The sequence below is a fragment of the Pleuronectes platessa genome, chromosome 19 (genome assembly GCF_947347685.1).
Source record: "Pleuronectes platessa chromosome 19, fPlePla1.1, whole genome shotgun sequence".
In the NCBI taxonomy this organism is placed as follows: domain Eukaryota; kingdom Metazoa; phylum Chordata; class Actinopteri; order Pleuronectiformes; family Pleuronectidae; genus Pleuronectes; species Pleuronectes platessa.
In genome coordinates, this window is record NC_070644.1 from 8,540,014 (window position 1) to 8,566,282 (window position 26,269).

At 40.6% G+C, this 26,269-nt stretch overlaps 1 protein-coding gene across 1 annotated transcript in view; it reads right to left on the minus strand.

Annotated features, from left to right (window-relative positions):
• The window catches only part of col27a1a (collagen, type XXVII, alpha 1a), a 65,224-nt gene that overhangs the window by 7,472 nt on the left and 31,483 nt on the right, over positions 1–26,269 (minus strand). The window contains exons 9-42 of the mRNA XM_053447742.1: positions 24,989–25,042; positions 24,266–24,310; positions 23,030–23,083; positions 22,315–22,359; positions 19,161–19,214; positions 17,687–17,731; positions 15,889–15,942; positions 15,596–15,640; positions 14,644–14,697; positions 14,494–14,547; positions 14,208–14,261; positions 14,063–14,116; positions 13,566–13,619; positions 13,372–13,416; positions 11,480–11,533; positions 11,338–11,382; positions 11,172–11,225; positions 11,029–11,082; positions 9,630–9,683; positions 8,939–8,992; positions 5,387–5,440; positions 5,060–5,104; positions 4,420–4,464; positions 3,903–3,956; positions 2,213–2,266; positions 1,807–1,860; positions 1,647–1,700; positions 1,494–1,547; positions 1,266–1,373; positions 1,075–1,128; positions 858–965; positions 677–730; positions 509–562; positions 5–61 (exon numbers count right to left, since the gene is read on the minus strand). Coding sequence (XP_053303717.1) covers positions 5–61; positions 509–562; positions 677–730; positions 858–965; positions 1,075–1,128; positions 1,266–1,373; positions 1,494–1,547; positions 1,647–1,700; positions 1,807–1,860; positions 2,213–2,266; positions 3,903–3,956; positions 4,420–4,464; positions 5,060–5,104; positions 5,387–5,440; positions 8,939–8,992; positions 9,630–9,683; positions 11,029–11,082; positions 11,172–11,225; positions 11,338–11,382; positions 11,480–11,533; positions 13,372–13,416; positions 13,566–13,619; positions 14,063–14,116; positions 14,208–14,261; positions 14,494–14,547; positions 14,644–14,697; positions 15,596–15,640; positions 15,889–15,942; positions 17,687–17,731; positions 19,161–19,214; positions 22,315–22,359; positions 23,030–23,083; positions 24,266–24,310; positions 24,989–25,042 — 1,875 coding nt within the window. The remainder of the gene's footprint in view (positions 1–4; positions 62–508; positions 563–676; positions 731–857; positions 966–1,074; positions 1,129–1,265; positions 1,374–1,493; positions 1,548–1,646; positions 1,701–1,806; positions 1,861–2,212; positions 2,267–3,902; positions 3,957–4,419; positions 4,465–5,059; positions 5,105–5,386; positions 5,441–8,938; positions 8,993–9,629; positions 9,684–11,028; positions 11,083–11,171; positions 11,226–11,337; positions 11,383–11,479; positions 11,534–13,371; positions 13,417–13,565; positions 13,620–14,062; positions 14,117–14,207; positions 14,262–14,493; positions 14,548–14,643; positions 14,698–15,595; positions 15,641–15,888; positions 15,943–17,686; positions 17,732–19,160; positions 19,215–22,314; positions 22,360–23,029; positions 23,084–24,265; positions 24,311–24,988; positions 25,043–26,269) is intronic.

The window sequence follows — 26,269 nt, forward strand, 5'->3', positions numbered from 1 at the left end:
TTACTGTGTCACCTGGAGGACCAGGAGGACCCTCTACTTTTCCATCATCCCCCTGCTCACCCTGCAGATGAAAAACAGAACAGTGGAAGTGATTAAATATATATTATGAAACAAAAATCACTGATATGTCAGTGCATTCTTTCTTTCTTTTGAAACACCTGGTAAAAGACAGTGTTTGTGTATGCTATCATTTAAATGTGCTAAAAAACAGCACACTCTAGATTTTTGTAAATTGAACGCCATGATGTATTTGCAGCAGTTTCTTTTTGATGGGAAATATTTGCATATAAAAGAATCCAAAACAAGGTAAATTAGAACAAGCTGCCAGGGGAGAGAGGTTCATTTTGTCTTGTCTGTTTCATAAGCAGCTTTTTTGTTTTTCTTTATTTATGTCCAATCCTAACATTATAAAGGTACAGTACCTGGCTTCTACTGGGATGCTCTGAGGATATCACTTAAGGAAAACTATTCAGAGAACAGTATTACACATAAAGTGAATAAGGTTTACCTTTTCAGCTTTTGGTCCTGGAGGCCCAATGGGGCCCTGTGGTCCCTGATGGCCCTGAAAATACAGATACAAGAAACTGTTAGGTGAAATTACTACGCCGAATACTAATGACAATAACAGGCTTGTTTTAATAAGTCACATACTCATGATACAGTCAGTTCATTTTACCTCATAACCTGCAAGACCAGTTTCTCCCTGTTGACCCATTCGACCAGGAGCTCCCTGAAGTGAGCAAATGTTGTCGATCACACAATCAGTATTTAAAAACAATAGATTATCTTCTAACTTACTACTAACATGATTTCAAAAGGGATTGATAAATATCTGTTTCATTACTGTTCCACTTTACCACGTGTCCAATTGTTCCTCTTGATCCCTTCGGTCCAACAAAACCCGGCGGCCCTGTCTTCCCCACTGTCCCAGTCTCCCCAAGGTAACCTAGATGACCTTTAGCACCCTGAATAAACGCAAGAAATAAATTACAGAATAGCTGACCAAACTGCATTCGTTACCAGCATGTGTGAATACATGTTGTTAAGGTATCAGACAGGATCTGACATTAATACCTTTGAGCCTAGTTTGCCTCTTTCCCCCATTTTGCCAGGTTTCCCTTCTTGACCCTGCGACAAGAAATCAAAACAGAAAAGGCAGAGGATGAGATTTGAGAACCGGTGAAAGTCAGTTTGCACGCTCTCCATCTTTCACTCTCTCTCTCTCTGTATGTGTCTGTATATAAGCAAAGAGACAGGTGACTTACTCTGACGCCAGTGAGTCCAGGACTTCCAGGTGGGCCCTCCTTTCCCTTTAGGCCAATTTCACCTTTTTCTCCTGTATCGCCCTCCTGACCCATGTCACCTTTTTCACCCTAAGAATAAGACATAAAACATTATCTTTTAAAAAAGATGTAAAAAGAAATTATACAAATGTAGCCTTCATATCCTTATAGTATGACCTAAAAGAAAGATATATTGGGAAAGCGTCTCACCTTGGCTCCATCTGGACCGGATTGACCACCTTCTCCCTCTAGGCCTGGTTCTCCCTGTTCACAGACACATATACGTAGATATACAAGTTAATTAAATGAAGAGCTGTACCTATTAAGATTGAATATCTAAAAGTTTAATGGTGATAAACGTACCCGCTGTCCCATGAGTCCCTGCTCTCCGATGTTCCCAGCAGTACCAACGGCTCCCTGACACACGTAGACACATATTAAACTTTGAAGTAAAACTATATCTGGCAAAGAGAAAGAGAAAAAAAAAAATCCACATAAAAACCGCAGCAATGTATCATCTTACCTTCTCCCCTGGCTCGCCTGGCAGTCCTGGCTCCCCCACCTTGCCTGGAGGACCCTGGTTAATTAGAAGAAATCAGAGAGAGGAAAACGTTGAATAATTTTTTGGCGAGATTAAGGGCTAATGACTCTTTGGCGTTAGTTATGAACAATATGTCAGGGGTGAGTTCCATTACGTACTGTCATGAAAGGGAGGAGGGAGAAAGACACCTTTGTAATGTGGGTTTATTAGTTTAATTGGACAGATTACTTCAATCAGAGAGCGTTATTGTCACTGTGGTAGGGGGAACAACAGATGTCACACATTTGAGCAATTAATCGACTCAATACCCTTTGTGTGCGTGTATGTGTGTGTGTTTGGTTTGTGTGTGTGTGTGTGTGTGTGTGAGATAGTTTGCAAAGTCTCTCACCTTTTGACCTATCTCTCCCAGCAGTCCCACAGTCCCTGGTGGCCCAGATGGTCCCTATATGTGACAAGATAATTAGGAAAATACTTGAATGATTAGATTATGGTTGTTGCAGACTAATAAACATCAGATCTCATGTACAAAAAAACTAGAAATCTCTGGCTAATGTTGGCTATGGATGAGCCAGCAGAAGATAAATCACTTAAACATCTGCACACAGTTTTATTTTGACTGTGATCTGTCACTAATTATGCTTCAAAAACACTGTGGCATTGGCATGAATACTTCTTAACCTCAGCACATGTGAACAATGACTGCTCCCTGGTTGACTTGCATCCAGTCCAAATTGATCAGAAATAACAAAAGTCACCTGTGTGGCCTCAAGCATAAAGAATGTAAACAACATGGCTCACAAATGAATTGTTTATCAGTTAAAGCAGCTGTGCAGCATGAGCGATGAAACAATGGAGAAAGACTGGGAGGGAAAACAATGATTTTTACAACATGTATATAAAAAACAGGGGATTCCTACAAGGAAACTCCACTTTAATTGAACCTCTGTGTACAGTGTGGCCATGAATAATTGAGGTTAAACCAAGGTTAAATTTGTGTTTGAAGGCAATGCTTCCTAACAGTACGTGTGTAAACACAAGTAAAATTAAAGGTTCAAAAATGATTTCTGAGGGATAGATAAGATGTTATGCATGGAAGACTGATCCAAACAGATGTGTTTTAAGCTGTGATCGGAACAGTCCAATAGAGTCCAGGTGGCAGAGCTAGTTTTTATTTTTTGGTTGAAGACCAGAATGTCTGATTGCATGTGTATGATGAGTCTGGGATGGTGGTGGAGGTTTGTACTTAAATGTTACTACTTTACTATTATGTACAGTGTGCGCTTTGTATATAATTGAAATAATAAAAGAACAGTTGAAGTTTGGAATGATGTGGTTTGGTTTTATATATGTCTGCTTGGGAACCCCTTGAAATGTTCCAGGAGAGATTAGCCAATGATTTATTCACACCAATGAAAAAGAAAAGTAAATGGTGGCCGGTTCTATAAATTGTGAGCTAAACTCTCCATGCATTCATACTGAAACATTATCATTCCCTTCAATCCTGCTCAGCCTCCCTCACCGCTCATAAAGCACATCCACAAGAACGACAGAAAATCTTTTACAGTAAAGGTTTTATCCATTATAACAATAATCACGTCTACTTTCCCTGCAAGTTCAGCAATATTAGCACATCTATAAATAAGATGCTCCCTTGCATGCTTGCAATTTAATCTTCTACCACTTCAGAGGAGATGTGTGAAGTATGAGACAATTCTCTGGCTGCTATGGAGGAAACATTTAATACAGACAATATATTTTTAATAAGCACTAAAATATGTCTCGTAAAGTACTTCCTGGCTATGATGTTTGGCGTTAACAGAGCTGGGCAAAAAGAACCAGGCGGCTGGGTGTTGCCAAAAAGAATCTAATAAAACCAGCATGACTATTAAGAAGGGAGAGGAGAAGTTTGTCTATGGAGGATACCTAAGGGTGAGAATACTGCAGAATATAAAATTTCAATTGAGAAAACAGAAGTAGAGAGTGAATGATAGGACTGAGGCAGGGATGATGAGGAAGAGCAACCAGGAGAGAAATATATAGCATATATACAAAACATGGAGATGAAAGGAGGCTTATACCGGCTCGCCTGCTATTCCCTTGTCCCCTGGAGGTCCTGAGGGCCCTTGGATACCCTGAAGAGAGAAGGGTCAGTGAGCCCAGAGAACACATCCACACGTCTATCATCTAATGTTCTCTAAACACTGCATACATGTGGGATTTTAAATCTGTCACAGTGACATAATTAGCGGCAAAACATAGCTAATTTAATTTTTTTTAACATAATCAGATACAGAGAATGTGAGGCCTTCAATTACCTCCACCAAGAAGGTTATGATCTCTTTTTGTAAGTCTGTCTGTTATTCAAAAACGACCGGATTGATAACCCAAAAAACGGATATACGATTTTTTACCATTACGAGATCTGCGTTTTTCAACATTTATTGTTGATTTTTCAGAGAATAACTCGTATTAATACTCAATACTCTTGATATGGTATATAAATACAGTGTAGTCTTTGCAGAATACAATGCTTGTTATTTTTGGCTCATAAATGCAGAATGGTCTCATCGGTAGAATATGAATGAGGGAACTCACAGGAAAACCTTTAGGCCCAGTTTCCCCAGCCTCGCCGAGCTTCCCCTGCAGGAACAGAAGAAAAAGATCCGTCAATAAATAACAATTAAAGCACAGGATGAATTCTATCAGGATTTGTGATCTGACAAGGTTAATACTATACCTGACAAAGAAAGTGAATCAACATTTGATTCTTCACTGAACAAAGGGATGTGTACTTGTTTGATAAAAGTTTTTTTGTATCTATACAATCTTCTCTCTTGCTTTATATAATTCAACATCTGTAATGTATTTCTATTTGCCCCAAAGTGCCTCTGCAACTTTAGATTTACATATCTTTCTAAGTATAAACATGAGTGTTTTTCAGTGGTGGTGATGGGGTGGAGTTTCAGAAGTTCAGTTTAATTGCAGGCTGAGTAAATACTCTCAGATTTCACCAGTGAGCTGTGAAAACAGCTGTGTGCTCTCCACTCTCATGTATGTAAATCTGGCAGAAACCTCCCAAGGACTGTTCTCTCCCTCAATATTATATGTTGTTTCTGACTGTTGGCGTCCGCCTTCTAAATCACGCTGATACCTTGTCTCTCCAGAGGCACATAAGTACCAAGTATATACGACAGGAAGGAGTGGAAAAGTATAGAAGTACTCAAGTTTGCTTTACCTGTAGTCCAGGGAAACCTAATTTTCCTGGAGGACCATCAAGACCCTGTGGAGAGAGAAGGATGAGAGACAGCTGTGTGTTGAGAACTGTCATCTTAGAGTATTTCCTGTATTTTGAGTGGATGGAGACGATGTGCAGTTTGCTGTTTTTGGTCCATGTGATACATTTTTAGTCTTGAGAATCTCTTATGTTTGCAGGAGGAATGAATGTATGCTGTTTTATGATAGTTCATGGTCATTACTCTTGTGCCTGCACTGTTTGACTTCATGAATGTTTCTTGATTTGTATATCGACAAAAAAATTAAGATGAATGTGCACATTTCTTACCTTCTTGCCCTCTAACCCCATCTCTCCTGTAGGACCGTCAGGTCCTATCGCCCCCTGAAACACAAGACAGTTGTCATTTCACCAACAGAGGTCACTGTAACACAGCCTGACAGCCACAACATAGTGTAAATAAACATCTCTGAATAGTACGACAATGACATGACAGAGTCCAAGTCACTGTGCCTGTAAACCACTCCTTTCAGCTTTAAATAAGTAAATATGTTATGTACATGTGAGTGTTGAAGTGAATGTGTATATATGCGAATAGAGGTCAGTGTAGGAATGGCTAAAGTCATCTCTATAAGGTGTCACATATGGCAATGACCGCCACTGGTCTATGAACTTGCACTTGCCTATCTTAATTCTAGAATCAGGGCACAAAGTCTGGCTGCATGCAGATACAGACTGGTCACACTTAAACACACACACCGTCAGAACAGTCTGACTGTTTAGATAACATGGGTGTAGCTGTCAAACATAATCAATCTAAAGTGCTTAAAGGCCTGCTAGTCCAGTGAGCAGTGATAATAAATGGGAGCCAGGCAGTGGACCAATACAGTCCATCTGCCGTACACCTGCACACTCTCATCTATACTGTGGAGGATGCTGGCTCACTGACACTGAGTAGACCCTCGGCCTTCATGACACTATATAGTTCAATCTTAGCTATCAGCAATTATAAATAACAAGTAGTGATCTAAATGATTAACTACTGTAAAGAAAAAAAAAAGCAAATTTGAGGTGAAACAGCCACACAGGCAGCCGTGATGTGAGAGTGGTTGAATGGGCGCAGTGGGAGTTTGGCCTGTGGAGAGCGCCGCTGGTCGAGGTGCTGTAAGCCTATTATACATAGAGCTGGATGAGCAGCACTCATTAACATTCCTGTCTGGGGTACCCGCTACCCACTGGTTACGTTTACATAGCCTGATTAGCCGCCGTGTAGGGAACATATTTCACCCTATCAGGCCGAGGGGATAACACTCAGATATCATGCTTCACAGTTAATTAATGACCCTGAGGTACTTTCATTTGAAGCACGAGACTGACCCTTTTCAAACAGAAGAAGGAAAAGCAGAGGCATGAATTCAAAACAATCAAACACAGCTATTTAGACCGGCTCAGTACTAACCACCGACTGCTGAGAGGGAGGACTGATGAGATTAATACGCTCCTCAATGTGGAAAACATTAGCAGGACTTTGCAGATCAGACGAGATGTGGAGTTATTAGTAAGAAAGCATGGTAAGTCCGATTGGTGATTCCTCATGGCTAAAAGCCACAAGTTCAAATATTCTTTTCACATGCAAATAGAATACAGACAGAACCAGACGCAACTATAATACAAGTTTTCTATTCCAGTTGTCCTGGATTGACAGTATTTTTCCATGTTAGACAACATTCTAGTTCCATGTTTCAGAGAGCAGAGCTGGTTGTTACATTTCTGTGCCCGGTGCCTCATGCCAAGTGGTTAATGTCTACAACACATGTGGTCTGAGAATCTGTGCAAACATTCTTAGTTGTATACGGTTTCATTTCACTCTAAGATGCGATTTTCAAGCCAAGGACATGAAATAGAGGTGAACTGGCCAGAAGAGTAATACAATCTTTAATATGGTGCTCTCTCTATTATTGAGAGACGTTAAATTGTCTATCTTAGTACAACTCCAGGTTGTTTTGGTCCAGTAAGATAATCCATTCATTTATTTTAAACAATAGTAAGTAGTGTGCATTTAGATTGTTGAGTGAGTGTGTGTCTAAGGTTGCTCACATTTATGTCAATAATCGAACCACCTCTGCTTCTTTTGGCTTTTGGACCAACAGAAAAAGAGACATGAAGAAGCAGACAGATTTACTGGCAGTGGAAACTGCTGACATTAGTATTAATTGAAAAACCAGCTGGAGATATCAGAGTGTGTCCAGGCCAACCACAGCGAGGCCAATCTGCCATAGACGCCTCAGATAAAGAAGCTCAATGTGATTCTATCCCACTTTCCAGCTGGATCAGTGGACAGTCGTGATAAAAGGCATCGTTTAAAAAGGTCAGCTACATGGTCTGCACTCCACAAAAAGCAAATCAAAGGACAAAGAGAATTACACCGCTCGCAACATCAGTTTTACTGTATCATGCATCATTGGTATATAGTTATAGCCCTCATCATCGTAATGAGTCATGATTGCCGTGAGTTATTGCCGCTAAATACTCTATGCTGTGAAGTCAAGGAGATATTTGTGCTATGATGTTCCAGTGGGCAGATTATATATACAGTATTATTTATCTGGTCTCATATTACAGCTGTTCATCTTGTTTTCATTTTTTCACAAAACACACTGGAGTTACATAAGTTTTATTGTGAACTGCGTAAGGCTTTGTTTTGTAAAATAAAAACAGATGTATTGATTTAGCAATTATGGATGATGTGCAGATTGAGTTGGCAGTTATAAATATGTCATAGTTCTGTAAGTTTATTTGGAATTTCTATAGATTTTCTGTCTTTTTTTTTATGTGTCTCTGTTTTAATTTTTCCCCACATGTTTTGTAAATGTTATACTGGAAGTAGACACAGATTACTTCAGTATCCTTAGGTGTTCCAGTGAAAGACATATATGGAATGCAACTATAATTCATGTTATTATTTATGCTTGTGATTGACAACTGAGTTTCTGGAATTAGGTATATTTATCAACACATCTTCAATTGTATTACAGCTGAAACTGTACTTTTGCAATATGTTATATTTTCTGTGAGGTGATAATGTGAAACATCTTTCCTCTTCTCCTTTCAAAAAGCTTTCAGAAATGTCTAAATCCTGCGATTACTCCAGTAATGTGAAGAAAAAATTGGAAATGAACCTGTTCTCTGATAGCCCTTTAGTTTAGCATTATGGAAAAATAATTATTAATGTATATAGTGCTTTTATAAACAAAGTTACAAAATACTTCACGTAAAGAAAAAAGACTATCAGTCCATGAAACAGATGTGTCCTTTCTGTGAATGTGGCTCCCTGTAAACACGCCCCAAGCTGATTCAAGCCTTTTGTTTCATGTTTCTTCATGCAAATCACTAAATTTCCAACAGAACTTCTACAAAAGCTAGGTCCCATTTTCCACAACAACTGTCACATAGTTGGACTGACTGTGGGGTTTTCCTATAAGAAGCACTTATTGTTCCATTTAGAATAAAAAATGGCTGTTTGTTTTACGTCACTGGAGCTTTTCAGCAGCTATAATGAGCACTGACTTCTGAAAAGGATGAAATAGACTCATTCTTCAACACTGAACCCGAGAACGTGTTATGCTAGCTCCTGTCTCCATTAAAACACGTGACATCAACTCAGAGGCAGTCGCATCGTTATGTTCACCCACTCAAGTTTTTTCCAATGGCTCGACAACAGTGTTAGATCACACAGCGGAGCATAAAGAAAAACAGAGCAGTGATGTGTGTCTGCGCTCTTCTGCCAAGTTTATGATCCGTTTCTTAAGGCTGCAGGGATATGATCCGCGACTGCAGGACGCCAAGGCTGCGAAAACATCAGGTGGGAGACTTCAAACTTACCCGCAAGCCTTTTGGTCCTCTGGTACCGGCTGGCCCAGTCGCTCCAGGGGGGCCCTAACAAACAAAAGAAAAAGGAGGATAAAGAAGAGAAGAGAGGGGGTGAAGGAAAAAGAGGAAGATTAAACAAAGGTTTACACTGACAGAGCACAGAGACCCTGGTTGTTGACCCTGTGGAGGGGGCAGCCTGACCTCAGGAACACACTATGGTGATTGTTGTAAGATCTGTCACTCACACCAATTAAAGGGCCTGCTCTGGAATCCCATTCTGCTGCGCCCCTGAGCAGCGTATTTATGTTTGTTTTGGTGGCTCTGTGGCCCCCACAGTCAACCAATGGCGAAGACACGACGAGGGGACGACGAGGGACGTGGCGGGGGCAGCTTCTAATTGGTTATAGGTGTTGGGCTTTTGACTGACAGGAGGGTAATGCAGGTTCAGCGGGAGGTTGCCAGTGCTCATAACGCTCTGTGAGGGTGCACACCACTATCATGTGATCAAAGAGGACAATGACTAAATCAAAATACACTCAGTGGCTAATCATAGCTGGGAAATTTAATTTATTTTAGGTCTTTTGGTTATTATGATCCTATCCTATCACAAACCTAGGAGCGGATCCCTAATTAGTCCCTGTGGCTAAAGATCATGATTACCCCAAACCATGATCAAATGAAAAGAAGAATAATAGTGACTCACTGTTCTTCCTAGTGGTCCTGTAGGCCCAGTCGCCCCTGGTGTCCCTGTGTGACCCTAAAATATGTACACATACACAAGTGACAGAAAACAGGGTATTACACAAATGATCATCTCCAACACACAGTAAGAATAAGGACATCAAGTACTTTTGCTGCAACACAGCACAAAGGTATTAAACTGTGAAACTAAACTGAATTTGGCATCGGTGAACTCATGTTTTCAAAAAGTTTTCAATTTGGATTTTACTGTAGAGGCACTAAAGACTGAATTCGTTTGTTTATGTTTTATGTAATAAATTGGACGTCATTCAACCAAACATACATCTGCAGAAGTGCTCTGAGCACTGGAAAAGCACATCTAATGTAGCAATACGAGACAATGGGGGAAAGAGAAAGGCAGACAGCCTGAGGAGATGATTTTATAACTGAAAACATACTGCTTATGGGTGCATTTTTCTAGACATCCATATTTTTGGCCAGGCCATTTTTCAAAAGCTTAACTATATAATGGAGAGTACTCTCAGTCTGACCACTCAAATCAGCTGAGTGCAATAAAACGCAAGTAATTTACAAACTTATAAAACAGTAGGCAGCGCTGATCTCTCGCATGCACAGGCATAAATCATAAACGCCTGCAGTATGAGCTCTCTGTTAGTAGCTATAGATGTCCGCCTGTCAGCTCTGCTCAGTTTGCATGATGCAGTCTTTTCCAGTGGGTCTGTTTCTGTTTTGCAGTTGAAAGAATGGGCCAACAGAGAACTTCCTTATGAGTGTGTGTGTATGTGTGTGCATGTCAGTGTGTGTCTGTGTGTGTGGTGACGTCCTCAGAGAAATCCAGCTGGCTATCAGCCAGCAGGAAACCTCTCTGTTTCAGTGAGAATGATGACTAAATTCTTATCCATTGTAGTCAGTCATATACTTTCGAGTTTAGAGGGTCCATATCAGAGTCTATGTGACAGAGAAGCCACTAGATGTGTCTGAAGGAGCAGGGGAGGTGTGTTACAGATTGTTTCATAAGTGTGCCTTATGAAACTCAGGACCAAGATGACTGAACATGTAACATAATTTTTTTCTTTTCTTGATACGCATTTCCCAGTACACTGGTGTTTAAGCTTGAGAGGACTTGAACTTCAACTTCCTGTAGCGATTCAATTCTGTCCAGAGGGTAAATCATTGGATATCTTTTCCACTATGCCTCTTTTCTCCTTTGACATATTTATGGAGCACTGACACCACACAACAGTAAATTCCCATGGGAATAAGACACACAGTTTAATTTCAGATGGCAATTTTTCAAGATTTTCTTATTTACACTAGCCTAGAAAATTATGTGTAAACTCTTATTTAAACATTTTCAAATAGTGTCCTATATCCAACTGTAATTCCTCGTTAGATCTTACCGTTGATCCCTTTTCTCCAGCTGGTCCCGGAAGGCCCATCTCCCCTCGATCCCCCTAACATTAGACAAATGACATTGAGACTTCAAAGTCACCTTGTAATGACTTATGAATTAATTGAGATGACTAGAACAAGATTTCTTTACCTTCTCTCCTGCCAGTCCTTCCTCTCCCACAGGTCCGATGAAACCCACCAAGCCCTGAAATACAGACACTCAGTGTTGAATGGATGAATGGAAAAATATTTGGATTGATGGTTTGGGAAGAATAGAGCTTCTTCATACAGCAAGAGGCAATGTTGGGATATCTTACCCTTTCTCCCATTGTTCCAACCAATCCTGGGACACCAAGCTCCCCCTTCAGAAACAAATATATTGATCATCATTTGTTCACTAGAAATTATTTAATATTTCTTATATTTTGGAAAATCTGTGTGTATTATCTTTTTATTCACCTTGAGTCCCTCTGGCCCAACATTACCAGGAAATCCTTTTCTGCCCATTCTACCCTGAAACACGACACAGCAGATAATAATGAATTGTGAACTACACATCATTAATATTCATCACAATTTCTCAATCATTATAAAGGATCTGTTTCCTGTGAGAGGACGATTCAAAGACAGAGCAAGGTCGGCGGCTACAGCTGTTGCAGTTTACTCTACACGCTTCTGAGATATGTAATGGTGTGTACAGGTAATGCTTTTCTTGCGCAGATAGTAATTCCCAGGGTTAAGAGGGGGTCTAAGAGCTTTTTTACTAGCAATAACTCTGGGTCAGAAATGTCTAAGCCAAACTCCTGAAGACAGAGTGACTCAACAGTTCCACTGTTTTACCCCAGAAAGAAATTGGCTGCTTTCATAAGACAGCACAGCCTAATACTGTATTTTACCCAGACACAAAGAGTAAAACCAGATTTTTGTCGTAACATGAGAATTAATATGAGCTGTGCAGGACTTGGGACTTCTTATCACCTGATCTAGATTTATGTCAGCGAGTGACCACATTAATCGAGGGGCTCAAACAGAAACTTAAAGAAAGAACAAAAATTGCTCCATGGGAGAGGGAATGAGGAGGAACTTAGAAGGTGTGGGAGATGGTAAAAAAAAAAGGAGAGGTTGTCATTCCGAGAAGAGCGTTGAAAAAGCTAAAAGACAGCTGGTTGAGGAGGTGTATGAGGTGGAGGAGTGGGTGGACCTGTGGCACCTGGCCAGAGATCACTCACGGCTCCTGCAGGAGCCTTACTCCACTTCCTCCTCCGATGGAAGAGAGGGGTCAGAGAAGACATAAAGGGGGATGGGAGGCGGGGAAGGGGGAGTTCATGGCTGACTGGGAGTGAAAGAAAGTTCAGAATGACTGAGAAGAAGATAAACTGAAGAACAAAAAAAAGGTTCTAGAATCTATGATAGAGGGAAAAAAAATACATAAATAAAAACTTATTTCTGCAGTAGGCCATTAACACACATGTCGTGATGCCTTTGAGCACACCCTGGTGGCCAAGAACAGGGATTGTATGCAGAGGACAACCATTCTGACACGAGCTGCAATAAAAACGATACAATAAAACTCCAAATAATCACATCTACAGAAACTCTCTAATGCAAATTTTTAGTAATTAACCTACTTTATTCACTTAAATCGATTTAAAATGTATTCTCAGATGCATAATTAAGCTGAGTAATAAAATTACAATGCATAGTAAAATGAGTTAAACGTGATATACGCTATACTGCAGTCCTAATGGGTGAGATCACTCAATCAATTCCTTCTCCTTTTAAAATTACAGGAACAGGCTTTCACTACAGACCAAGTAGCTGACACCATGCAAGTCTTCCTTTGTTTTGAAAACCCAAAAGGCTTTGAATGAGGGTCTGTGAGCCGTGCACATGCATTTACCATCAAACTGCAGCTGTGTTTCCATACACTCAGTTATATTTCTATCCCTTCCCCTCTCTCTCTCTCTCTCTCTCTCTCTCTCTCTCTCTCTCTCTCTCTCTCTCTCTCTCTCTCCCCCTCTCTCTCTCTCTCTCTCTTTGAGGATGAATTTGCCACAGATATAAAAAGGACGAATGAAACAACAGCGATGCACATGATAGATGGTTTGATTGTCTTATGTGGGATACAGTTTAAAAAAACACACCTACTTACATAAGAGGACACACAAACACACACTGACTCAATATTTTCATTGAGCAAGCATGATCTTCTTTGTATGTTATACTGGTTTAAGGCGAACAAGCGGGATTTAAGACGGCCATCGGATTTAGGCTGCCTGAAGCAAAATGAATAGCGATGCATGTTATCTTCTACCAGCCGAGCAACACCAGGTGTTTGCCTTTTTACTCACCTCGAGTCCTGTTGGGCCCGGTGGTCCGATCGGGCCCTCATCTCCCTGGGAACAGATGATATTGACCTTAGCATGAATTATGTTTTGGGGACATAAAGCAGCCCACAGCTAAGAAAAGTATTTTGCCATAAAACTTTTAATGCCGTTTGGCACTTTAGGGTCGTTCTGATGTGGCTGGTGTCTGACATTCTTACCTCCAAGCCAGCCACCCCTCGAGGCCCTGGTAAACCTCTGGCCCCTAGTTTTCCCTGGAAGGGGGAAAAAAGCAATCAAATGAATGGTAATGTGTGAAGGCAACTGTAGTATTTACACATATGTTTTTAGCCTGGGTAGTGGCTTGGTTATAGGGAAGGCTATGTCAGCTGGTAACACATGGTTCACCACTTTGGTCCAGACTGAACTATCTGAACCATTATTGAAAATTAGCCTTATAACTACTACCAAAAATGACAGAAACTATCTTTGAGAAAAAACGAATTAATGAATTGACTCATGGAGGAGGCAGTATTAATGACCTATACTAAAGCCAGCCATGGGGTGGCAAGCTAGATGCTTTGGCTTAACTTTTGGGGAGCGGTTATGTTGTTAATCTTTGTATACAGTCTATGGCAAACTCTCACACAGTGTTATTGTGTTTGTAGACTCTTGTTCTGCTTTATGTATGGCTACTCAGGACGATAGTTTTACTCACCTTTGGTCCTTCAAGGCCGTTCTCTCCTGGTGGTCCCATGTCACCAGGGAAGCCCTGTCATGATCAGTGAAAGAAATTGATTTATTATTTTTGCTTTAACACAGACAGTCATATTCAATGTAGCATTTGACATGCAAATACAAACCTCAGGGCCTGGAGGTCCAGGTGTACCATCAGGCCCCCTCTCTCCCAACTTGCCCTGTGAAAAAGACAAAGCAGAAAATGAGATAAGTTATATAGGAATAGTTTTTGGGAAATACACTAATCTACTTTTGTGTTAAAAGATAGATGAGAGGAGTGACATCATTTGCAAGACTTTTAATGTTATGTAAGACAGCTGTTTCCAGCATTATGCTAACCTAAGCTAGCTAATTGACAGACAGCCTAAGCAATTATTGTTACTTCTCTGAAATCAGAAAGCCAGAGCTCACCTGTAGTCCTGGTATCCCCTGGATGCCTGGTAACCCTGGCGCTCCCTGGATGCCCTGTACAACACAAACACACCGTATAAAAAACTAAGAGATGGGCAGAATTTGTGACCTTTCATAACATGTCATAAATTTGTTGCAGTGGTGATGTACCTTGTCTCCATTGTACCCCATCTCCCCTTGCTCTCCAGGAATCCCGAGATCACCCTGACGAGGAGCAGAGCAGACAAACACACGCAGGAAGATGGATGAGGTACGGACAAAAAGAAAGAGAAATAAAGAACATTAGCGAGAATGGTAACTTTCTATTCAATCAATTACATTCAGCTTTTTCAACAGACAATACTATCGACTGGAATTGCAAATACTTTGTGTTGTGTCAATCCTTGGATATAACGGACTATAAACTGTTTTAATTTTGCACTGATTAGCCTGTATAAAAAGGCATTGTGAGAAGTGTATAGTTTTGGTGTAATCTTTTATTCCTACTTGTTATTACAAGCTGAAGGAACCTAAGTGTTAGAAGTATATTTGATCAGATACATCACTAAGATCCGTCCTGATATTTGCAGATCTGTAGAAGGCCATTTATGCTTTCTATATAGAAACACAACTTAGACATTTTCAAAAAGTGCTTAATTATAGTTCATTGTACAAGCATAGTTTCATAGTGTGGGAAATACTGTGCACTTTATTTCTGGGAGTAAGATAAACAGACCAATACCACAATACGTACATCTGTACAGTAAATATGTAGCTGGATCAAGTAGATTAGCTGACGAAAAAATACTTCTATATCTAGGCATGCTTAGCGGTTTCCCTTTTTCAAGTTTTTAACTAACACAGAAGTAAGTAAGAGGTAAATTCTATAACATATCCTTCAATACATTTCGTGAAAATGACTCAGGAAGGACGAGTATTGGTGTACATATAACCCTCCATATATCATGCTTTATACAAAGATATACTCAGGTAGGAACTAATGAAAGCATGCTCTACTGTATGTCTAAAGGAAGGACAGAGAGGGCTGCAGTAGGGTGCAAAGAAGTACATATCAATAACATGCTGCTCAAAACCAGGCCAATAACATGAATATTCAGATCACCTTATCACCTTTCAGTCCTGGTTCTCCTTGATTTCCGGGCACCCCCTGGAACAAGCACCAACAGATGGGTAAGTGAACGACCATCAGACCCCGACCGAAAATTCACCCTCATGTTTTGTGCAGAACAGATATTTTGGACTATAATGAATTAGCAAATCTCCATTATCTTATTTTATATTGTACATAAAATTACTAAAAGGAGGTCCAAACAAGACATTGCAAGATAATAAGGGGAAGGTAAAAGGTTCCGTGTGTGTGTGTGTGTGTGTGTGTGTGTGTGTGTGTGAAATTACCTTCAGTCCATTAGGTCCTGGAAGGCCCATCTCTCCCAAAGGTCCCATATCTCCCTGAAGTCAGAATAGAGAATAAACGATACAAATCAAATCATTTGCATAAGGTACTGATAAAAACAACTACTCACACCCGTACATTTCTATTAAAAATGAATAAGCTTTATTGTCCTCTTCCAGATTTTGCTTACAGCTGTCACATTGCATAGAGCAATGGATATAAAGATAGATGATAGTTGGGGAGATAAGTCATAGATCTTGCAGCTTGAAGCCAAGATTATGCTTCAGTGAATACAAGCTTGAAGTAACATCTGTTGCTGAACCAGCGCTGGTCATCACTGCTCAGAGCAGAAGAACGACAGAACAGGATTTTAGTCCTGGCGGCTAAAGGGAAAATGTATTTATTTAGTATAAGTAATGCAGGCCAGCTAAAGGCCTTACTGGATTAACTGTGTGTGAAAGTCAGATGGGCTGTATTGTATTGTCCTCTGCACAGACAAGCATCACGAGAATCTTATTTTCATTTTCTGCAGCTCGGCATTTTCTGCTTGCAAAGGCCTACAGTGTAGTTTCATGCCAATGAATTCTGTGTGATTTTTTTTATTATTGTTGTATTTACTGCAAAACTACCCTAACAAACAACTTTGTTTGGTGTTTTGAGGATAAATCTTCTTCAGATGGGAAAATCTAAAGCTCGGCAATGAAGTCTTATTCAGGATCAAACTGGAGTAATTTGCCCCAAAGACCTAAGCTGACCTCTAGAGGGCCTCCTGATACTAAACTGTCTCAATCAATGATATATTTCCGGCCTAATCTCCTAAATGCGCAAATCAATATATTGTAATCATTAATATCGTGATGTATAATGTCTTTAATTAAATTCAGACTTGTGGATTTGCTTTCCATGCTTCCAGTGTCAAATACTGGCTTATAACATCCAAGTGGTGTTGTGTGATTGAGTGTGTATGTGGGGCTTTTTGATTTGCAAATGTTGCAAAGTTGTCAACATGTTAACACTTTGCTCTCTGGCACTGACCTGCATTTACTAAGGCCTAAGAGGAGGGTGCTTGTATATTTATATCTTTGAAGTGCAGCTCAGTGCTGCTGGTGATTCCTGTGCATTACTCTGTCGGGTCAGAAGGATGCAGAGGACACGGAGCTCAGAGCAGAGCTGTAATCAGACGGTCCTCCAATTACAGGCCTACTACCACCACCGGTGGCCTAGAATAGAGCGGGAGGAGCGGCGACGTTGGGTGAAGACGGGACACGACAAGAGAAACCAGGGACACGGTATAATCAGACGCAATTATGTGGCTGTAGGGCCGGGCAGGCATGGAGGGCAAGGTGATAGGTGGGCTGGGAGTGGGTGTTCCTGCACAAAAATAGTTAATGAGAAAGCGATTCGAGAGGAAAACAGGATGTCTCATTAAGGTCTGTGATAGTGATCAAACATCAGTGTTTGTCGGAGGAGGAAGTCAAAGGGATAAACTGCACGAATCAGGCTGCACAGCCCTTTTAAAGAATAACTCTCTCATCCATTTTTCCCTCCAACGGCCATCCACTATTTTTATAATGTTTACAGTGGTGAAGAACCTATAGAGATTGGTAGTTGGTTTTCCATTAACGTGACTGACATTGCAGCTGATGATGTTTTTGTGACCGAAGTAGGCATATTCTGTTTCACTTAAACATACTCTTTACAGCTATGTATTTATGGAATAAGTGTCTGGGAAACAACAATGTTTAAACTGTAAACAGCACACATAGGAGCGCACACGGAAACACACAAAATGCTACTCACAATCAGTCCAAGAACTCCGTTTGGACCAGGGGCTCCCAGGTCACCCTAGTCAGAGAGGAGGAGAGTCAGTGAGATGAAGGCAGAGGGAGAAGGAACATGTTTCTGGGGCTATTGGCTCTTTTTTAAACAAACATGGTCAGAAGAGTGGCTCAGTGTTCATCGAAGCTCATGAGAGGGGGCTGTATGCACGTGTGTGTGTGTGTGAGTGTGTGTGTGTGTGAGAGGTGAAGGTGGAGGGGATGTGAGCCCATTGCCCCATAGTGGCTTTTCCGAATTCAAAGGTTGGTTCTCTCTTGAAAAAAATAAGCAATTGAAAGACAGACAGACTCTTTACATTTATGGTCCTCAGAGGCTGTACCCTAATGATTATGCAGATCCCCTGAATGGCACCATCATCAGTAGTTAAGGACCTGCAAACTAACTACGTTCCCATCAATTATAGCTATACTTTGTTTATTGCTGAGCATAGTAAATGTTACCATGCCAACATGCTCATTTAAGATAGTGAACAAGCACTTCCTCACTGAGCCACAAGAATGGCTGACAACTCGTGTTATTCTAAGATAAAAGCAGGATTTCCTACCTTTCCCTGCTTTTTTCATTTCATTAAAAAACACAGTGACAGTGGAGTATTTGCCCTGTGCACTCGTATGTATGTAAAGTACTGTATATTTTCTTGGATTTAATAAACCCATTGCATATATATACATGATAATATAACATCTGATGTACAATTCACACTCAGGAAAAAGAAAAGCAGCAGGTCTATGAAAGCAAAACCGGGTCATCAGAAATCTTCAAATATGAATGCTTTGTATCTATTATGTATTTGTCCGTGATTTAAAGAGCAGCTGCCTGGTGTTTTTCGGGTTTTATTTGGGAGCCTTCCCCTCTGACTGATGAATTGCGACCTTTGTTGGAATGACAGTAAAAGTCTTGGGAAAATGCCAAGATCAAATAACATGATGTCTATTACATGGACAGAAAGATTTGACAGACTGTGTTAATTGACCCGTCATTACATCCTATGACATTGTTTATACAATAATAGTACAGTTAGTGTGTATGTGTGTATGTGTGTGTGTGTGTGCGTGTGTGTGTTGTTGGTCAGTTTACAGTACTGAATGGAAAAGGTTGCATTTGGAGGCCAAACCAGCTAACCACCCCCCCTACTGCAGGTTTTGAGAACGAGAGCCAAGTCTACAACAGAGGACGGGATGAGATGAAATTAAATAGGGCAATAAAACTGGTCCAGAGTGAGAGAAAAAACGGACTTCAGATAAAACAGAAACGGAGGCAAACTGCAGGACTTCTGAATGATTTACCCACCAGCACTTCCAAAATGTCACGGTACTAAAACACCAGGGAAGTGTGTGTGAAACTTGGGGTTCTAAGTTTATACGTGTGAGCATGCAGATCAGTTATATTAGAGTGTATGCGAGTGTGTGGGTGAGTCACAGGGTGTGTGACTTACTGGCTCTCCATCTGGCCCAGGTGGTCCTCTCTCCCCGAAGTCCCCTGGAAACCCCTGAGGACAGAGAGACAAGCTTTTATGTTCGGCTGCACACCATCAGCCACAATCAAACTTAGACAGATGATACATTTTAAGTGTCCTGCATAGCTACTTAGGGACTACACAAACAAGTGCAGCAACATTTTTATTTTGGTCTTCAACAACTACTAAAGGAACAATCTGACTATTTAGGTGTTAACTGCGCCTGTCTGCAAGTTTTGATTAAGCTGTTTCAATAAAGGCTGCAGCAAATACAGTCCAATGTTATGCTAATTGCACTGGTGCAAAAACAGTCGCAGGTAATAACGCAAATCTCCCCCTCGATCATTAGAATAATGAAAGTCATTTGTATAATATGAAAAAAGCTTTTTACTGCAAGTGGGTGTTGGTGTTCTGCTTCTTAGCCAATAACTTACAGAGCGTGTTTTCTAAAATATCGCTGACTGTTACACAACCAACTGCTGCTACTGTAATTGTAGAGCAATTACAACAATTTCACTGAGTCAAATATAACATTGAAGAGAATGCAATCTGAAATATGTACAAAACGAGAGCGTAGTGGTTTCATTATGAGCATTAAATCTATCAGCCCTTGGGTGTGGGCAACAACTGTTCCACCCATTTGTACACTTTTTTAAAGTAACTATTCTCTCCATTTAGCAGTAAATGGGATGCTAGTCTGAGCTATGCTAACAACTGGTGAGGAGAAACCACAACTGCAGGGAGCTCAACCATCCAGACACATAATGTTTGGGTTCTCCTGCTCTGGCCTCCACTCATTGTTTTAAAATGCTTATTACTGTAAATGTCAGTTATTTCAGTAAGAGTTAAGATGTTAGATACACAGCATGTATATTTGTTTTAATCTCTGACTGGCCTGGAAATAAAGTCTGCTGACTGAACATAACTCTTTGTATTTGAGTTTGTACCTTTTTTTTTTAATTGATCTATTTTTGATGGAACCAGTTTTGTATTACTTTGGCATTTTAACGTCATACTCAAATAATAAATCCTTGAGTAGGTAAATCTTTCCATTTGCTGTCATCAGGTCAATGAGGCGATCTTAACTCAACACTGTAATTGTACAGTATGACAAAAAACGCTTTTTCCCTACCGACAAGGCTTCTGGCGTAGGCTTAAAATCACCCTCTAAAAAACAAATTAATAAAAGGTCAATATTATGCATGGACCTGTTTCATGGTAGTGAGAAACCAATGAAGCATGAATGTGACCCAGAGGATGAATCATACAACTGTCACTTCTGCCGTACGAACTATAGACAAATGTGGGAAACGTAGCTTTGCCAAGTACAACACTTTGAAAGCTTGTGAAGAGTCACATGAGCTTTTAATGTAACTCTGCTTTAACATGATCTCAGACGACCCCAGCTGTTAAATCACCCACAATAGCAGGGGACGTCTTCAGATTCCAGGATTATCTCAAAGAGCCGCAACGGCAAAGGAAGACAAAGGAAGCTATGTTGTATGAAACAAAAAGCTAAAGGTTAAAATGAAATGCAGAATTGTTGGCGCTGCACATGGGAAACATTTTCTGCTTTCCAGAGTTTTAGATATATCAACTGCCTCATCACTCGTTGGTAGAGGGAGGACTATGCGTGTTTCCTCAACAGAATATGGCCATTTAAATGTCTGGCTCAGTTTCTTCTATTTCTACCTTCTCCATCATCTTGTAAAGTGTCCTAACTTTTCCATTTCCCAGGCCATGAAATCAGATGATGATGATGTGCCTGTTTTCCAGTTACACGTACAGGTCATTTATAAAAGGCAGAAATAGCAACATGCATAAACAATATGATGCATGGTGACACATTGTCATCATTTGTTGCTCTCATTCAATCGTCATGTGCTAGGGTCAGAAAAGGACAACAGGTCTGTATAATTACTGCTATTATTTTAAGCTCAACAGCCTACCACCAAAAGTAAAAATCCCATTCATTTTCTGAAAAGGGATTTTGATTAGCAGCCATAATATTTTACCCATCCCAGGTAGACTTACCACAAAATGCGAGACTGGGAAACAATGTTGTCCATATGACATTAACTGCATTTCCCGATTTCAAGGAGATGTACAACACTACGCATAATCCTCAAGTAAAATAGCAACGGCTGCAATTGATGGAGGTCGCAGTTATCATTGAAGTGTTTATAGCAACCACGAAAATGATGTAGGCTAGTATCAGATCGTTCAGCTTTACATTTACAACGGGGAAACCATGAGTTCCCTTTCTAACCTGCTGCTGTTTTTTAGAGATGAGGAAAGAGTTTTGAGAACACATACACACCGCATATCTTAAATGCATATGTTGATGTGTCAAGAACCTAACATGTGATAAACATCGTCACACATGATAAATTTACATCAAAGGCTGCTTCCTTAAACACTTGTCTGATTACACAATAAGGCCGGCTCGTGTGTGTTTACACGCTTTGGTCCACAAATGCCTTATTTACTGAAAAGCCAATAAACAACAGCTGCAGAATGATCTCAGCGGTGAGTTGCAGGGTTAGACACTCTTTCTGACACACTGTGTTAAACTGACTTTGAACACTGTCGGACACACACACACACACACACCATAGAACTGACCGACTGACTTCCTCCAAATGGCTTGACTCCATGTTTTTTTTGTTTTTTTCTGAGAAGGGGGACCAAAACTCCTATACTCCAACAAAAGCCTTTTTCTTGTTGCATCCAAAGACCCGACATACGCCTGGTGGGACTCCACAGTCTTCAGGAGTTAACCCTTCCAACAACCATGGAAATATTGAGCAATGACGTAAATGCAGACCTTGTAAATTTTCTTTGCACCAAACGCTCTCAGTATGACCCAGATAAGAGAATGATTGTGAAAATTTAATTTTAATACCGATCACCGGTCACTGCTTTATTTGATGGGGTGATGACCCTGCAGCTTAAAGAGCTATTATAAATATATATATAGGTATAATATTGATTAGAACATTGAATATCATCAGTAACCGCGTCACAATAATAACACTCATATCATCTAACATATTAAAGATCAACACTTCTGAACACAATTCATCACACTTTTGAAAGATTATCTGTAAAGTATGTTGAGACAAAACTTTACCGGCCTACCCATCTTGCCCCTCTTTCCTGGTTCGCCGGGAATTCCCTGAAAATCAAAATAGAAATAGAGAGAATAGAAATAAGAGGAAAATAAAAGAGCAGACATGAGAAAAGAAATGTTCAAGGAAGACAGAAAAAAACAAAAAGATTGATCATAACAATCTTAGGATAACTGATTGAAAGCCCAAAAACACAATTAACATGTCACTTCACTCATGCTGCAACAGATGTGAGGAACAGGTGAGTGCAGCCTGTTTTCCCAGCCTATTATGAGGGTTTTGGGAGTCATCTCATACATAACTATTCCAAAAACACCAGTGTCTCCTGAGAGAAGACAGGCAGACACCGTATGAACCATTTCTCTGGCTGGCTGGCTGCGGCGGGGTCCTGATTACAGCCCTGCACTGATGCAAACCCCTGAAGCATGTCATAAGTAGGCTAATCGCTCCATGTTTTCGAGGCTGCACAGAAGGAGGAGGCCTTGATGAGTTCAGGCGGTTCAAAGGCTGTAAGAGGGAGCTTTTATCATATGAGTCATCAACACTCCCACACAGCTTAATACAGCAGCATCTCGGACAGCTGGGGACAGCTGAATGAAATGGCAGGCGAGGCCCTGTTGTCCTCTCACAGGGCCATTAGTTTTGTTTAGACGTTCACTGAAAATTTCTGAAGTTACAACCAAGAAAAAAATATATATATGTTTGACAAGAACTCACTCTTTCGCCATCAGCACCGGGCAGGCCAAAAAGCCCCGGGATTCCAATGAAACCCTGCAGGAGAGGAGAGGAAGAGGAAGAGGAACAGGAAGAGGATGAGGATGAGGATGAGGATGAGGAAGAGGAAGAGGAAGAGGAAGAGGAAGAGGAAGAGGCGAGGAAATGGGAGAAAGAGAAGAGAAGAGGAATATGGAACGTGAGTATTTGGATGCTGTGAAAACGGCTGGAAGAACAATAACTCCCACTGGCTGTAGGGCTGCATTTCAGGGGTTGGGACAGTCCAGCATGGACAGGGTGGGATTCCATGAAGAACCAAGCCATGAGGCAAGTGTATATGCCCATGGACTGCATGGTGCTGGCTTCCACGATGTAGTCCAAGGGCACATACCCTCACTCCAGGGATCTCTGAAGATAGCCAGGACATCACACTGGGCCGTCGGTACAGTGGGGGAGACACACACACAACAAGCACACACAACATAACAGTAGACCACTAGAGGAACAGTTCAGATTCAGATGAAAAAGTTACAGGCGAGCATGAGCTGGGTAGGTTCTGCACAATATGGATTCCGCTGCAAAAGACAGAGAAGAATTTTGTGGAAAGGTGGCTCGGCGAGAGAGGGAGACGACTAGAATGCCTCCTTAACACAGCAGGGCCTCATACAGAGCTTAAACAGGAAATTCCAGCCAGTGGGGGCAGGGGAGTCTTTGGAGCAGCCAAGGGGAACTGATAAAGAACCTTTATTGGAACGCAACATAAAAATCACTGTTTGTATCTGAGAGCGTGTGTTCTTTGTTTGTGTACTTATAGGGTGTGTGTTTGTATGTATAGGCTTATCAAGTGCCAGTCTTTCAGTAGGTGTCTGTACACAGTAACACAATGTTTACATTACAACTAAAAGCTCCTACATTTAGCGTCATATTAATAGTGTCCACCATCAGTTGAGCGAATGCATATGAATGTGTTTATGTGTGCAGGGGTGGATGCTGGTGCACACCTGCTTTCATACATGCATGCACTTTTGTGTTGTTGTTGCGTCTATAGGCGCCCGTGCAAAAGCAGCTTTCTACGTGTTTTAAGACTCTTCTAAATAGTGTGAAGCAAACAGAGTCAGTACACAGAAAAGCTGCACAACAAATGTGTTCACAAGTCCTCTTAAAGCATCACAGTTAGTAACATAGACAGGTAGAATCAAACTTGAGCGACACAACTGAAGGTAAGATGAGTTAACATACCCGAACGCCTTTAGGCCCCAATGGTCCTATTGGCCCTGGTAAACCCTGCAAAACAAAGAGGAACATTTTTTAGGAGCTCAACCGTGAAATAAAGTTTTGCCAAATACACAGTGAATGCGTGGAAGTGTGTGTCATGATGAAATTTAGAAGGGGCAAGCCAAGAACTACAGTACATCTTCTATTTGTTAAAATAACATGATAAAATTGTACGACAGAGTAAAAGGGTCATTTAAAAAAAGTTGTTATATCATGAGAAAAAAACTTTTGATTCATCAGAATAAAGTGTATTTGGATACATCTCATGTTATAGGTGGATTCTCAGAAGATCAGCCTGTTAAAATGAGGAGGATGGAGCATCTTATTTGTTTCAGAGATAGCAAAATACTTCATATTTTGGAACCTCAGAGAGTAACTCTAGTGAGCTCGAATTAAAGATCCAATCAATACAAATTTGTGTATGATAAGCTACAATGTAAAGACACCTCGCAATTTATTTTTGTCAAAATATTACTATATTCTTAGTAGCTGTGCAATAAATGCACCGTTTCAGCTACATGGTCATTTCTGAGCCTGTGTTGTTCTACTTGATGTTTTAAAATATTCCAATTCCTCTATACAGTGTTTACATTCAGCTGTTCAACATAACCCAATTCCACTTGGCTTTCTGGCCTTACTATTGCCCTGACTACAACTGTACCAGTCACAGCAGAGGATTTACTGCACCTGCCTGCCAGGATAACCTTTGGCACCTGGGCTTCCGACTGGACCTTGCTCTCCCTGCAGGGGAGAGAGAGAGAGGGAGCGAGAGGCAGAAAGAGAGGCAGGGAGGGTGAGGGGGAGAGAGAGAGAGAGCGGGAGAGAGGTGAGGTCAAAATTACAGTAACACAAACACACAGGCCGTTCTGCAGGGAGGACCGTTTCAGAGAGGGAGACAGGGCAGAGGGGATGAATGATTCACTGTGTAATGAGGAGATGAATGAGTGTGTCCTGTATTGTAGTGTGGTAGACATGTGTGTTGTGAGAACCAGTACAGTTAACTGATTAACCACCACAGAATGCAAACCTTTACCGTATAACCATGTTTCAGGGAATAAAGGGAATTTGCTGTAACAATCGTGTTTGTGTACAACTAATCTTTTTTAATTCTGTATACTGTATCTAATGTTTACATTGTTTTGTTGTTCATTCTGTAGATTAAGTAATTTTTAAATATGGGTTTAATTTGCTGATGCTACATTATATTCCAATGTTTTTATTGACAAAAGTTTAATCTATTTCAAGCTAAAATCGGTAAAATCCTTCATGTGGATTTATTTGATTTATATGAAATGTCACTTTATTACTGTAAATCACTATACAAACCTGCATACATAATGACCAAATAACGTATCAAGATCACCAGTGATTGAGGACGTATTCACATAACAACACAAGTAAAAGTCTTGTATTAGAAATATTACTCAAATAAATGTATTTGAGTTCTTACCGTAAAGAATGTTATGCATAATGTGTTTTTTTTGCATAATGTTATTATTCATTAATTTGTTCAGTAAATTGCATTTTACTGCTATCCATCCGTCCATCCATCTAGTTGAAGTAGTTGCTCAATATATCACACATTCCCACTAAGTATTTCTTCCTGGACTCATGATTACTGTTAAAAGACATCACCCTTCTCAGATGTGTTCTGTGTATAGACCAGAGAAGCTAATTAGCTAACAGTTTTTAGAGTTTGGTTTGTATGTGAGTGTGAGTAATCATAACACACACACACACACACACAAACACACACACACACACACACACACACACAGACACACACACACAAACAGGTTGTGTCCAAAATGCACCGACAACAAGTGTTCATGTATAACTTCCTTTGACACACTCTGGATGTGCTGCCTTGCACACTACTCGCCATTCCCTCTCTTGGATAAATATAGTGCATAATGCAGCCAGTTAAAACCAGACTTTGCCTGAGTGGGTTTTGGACCTTCAGCAGGC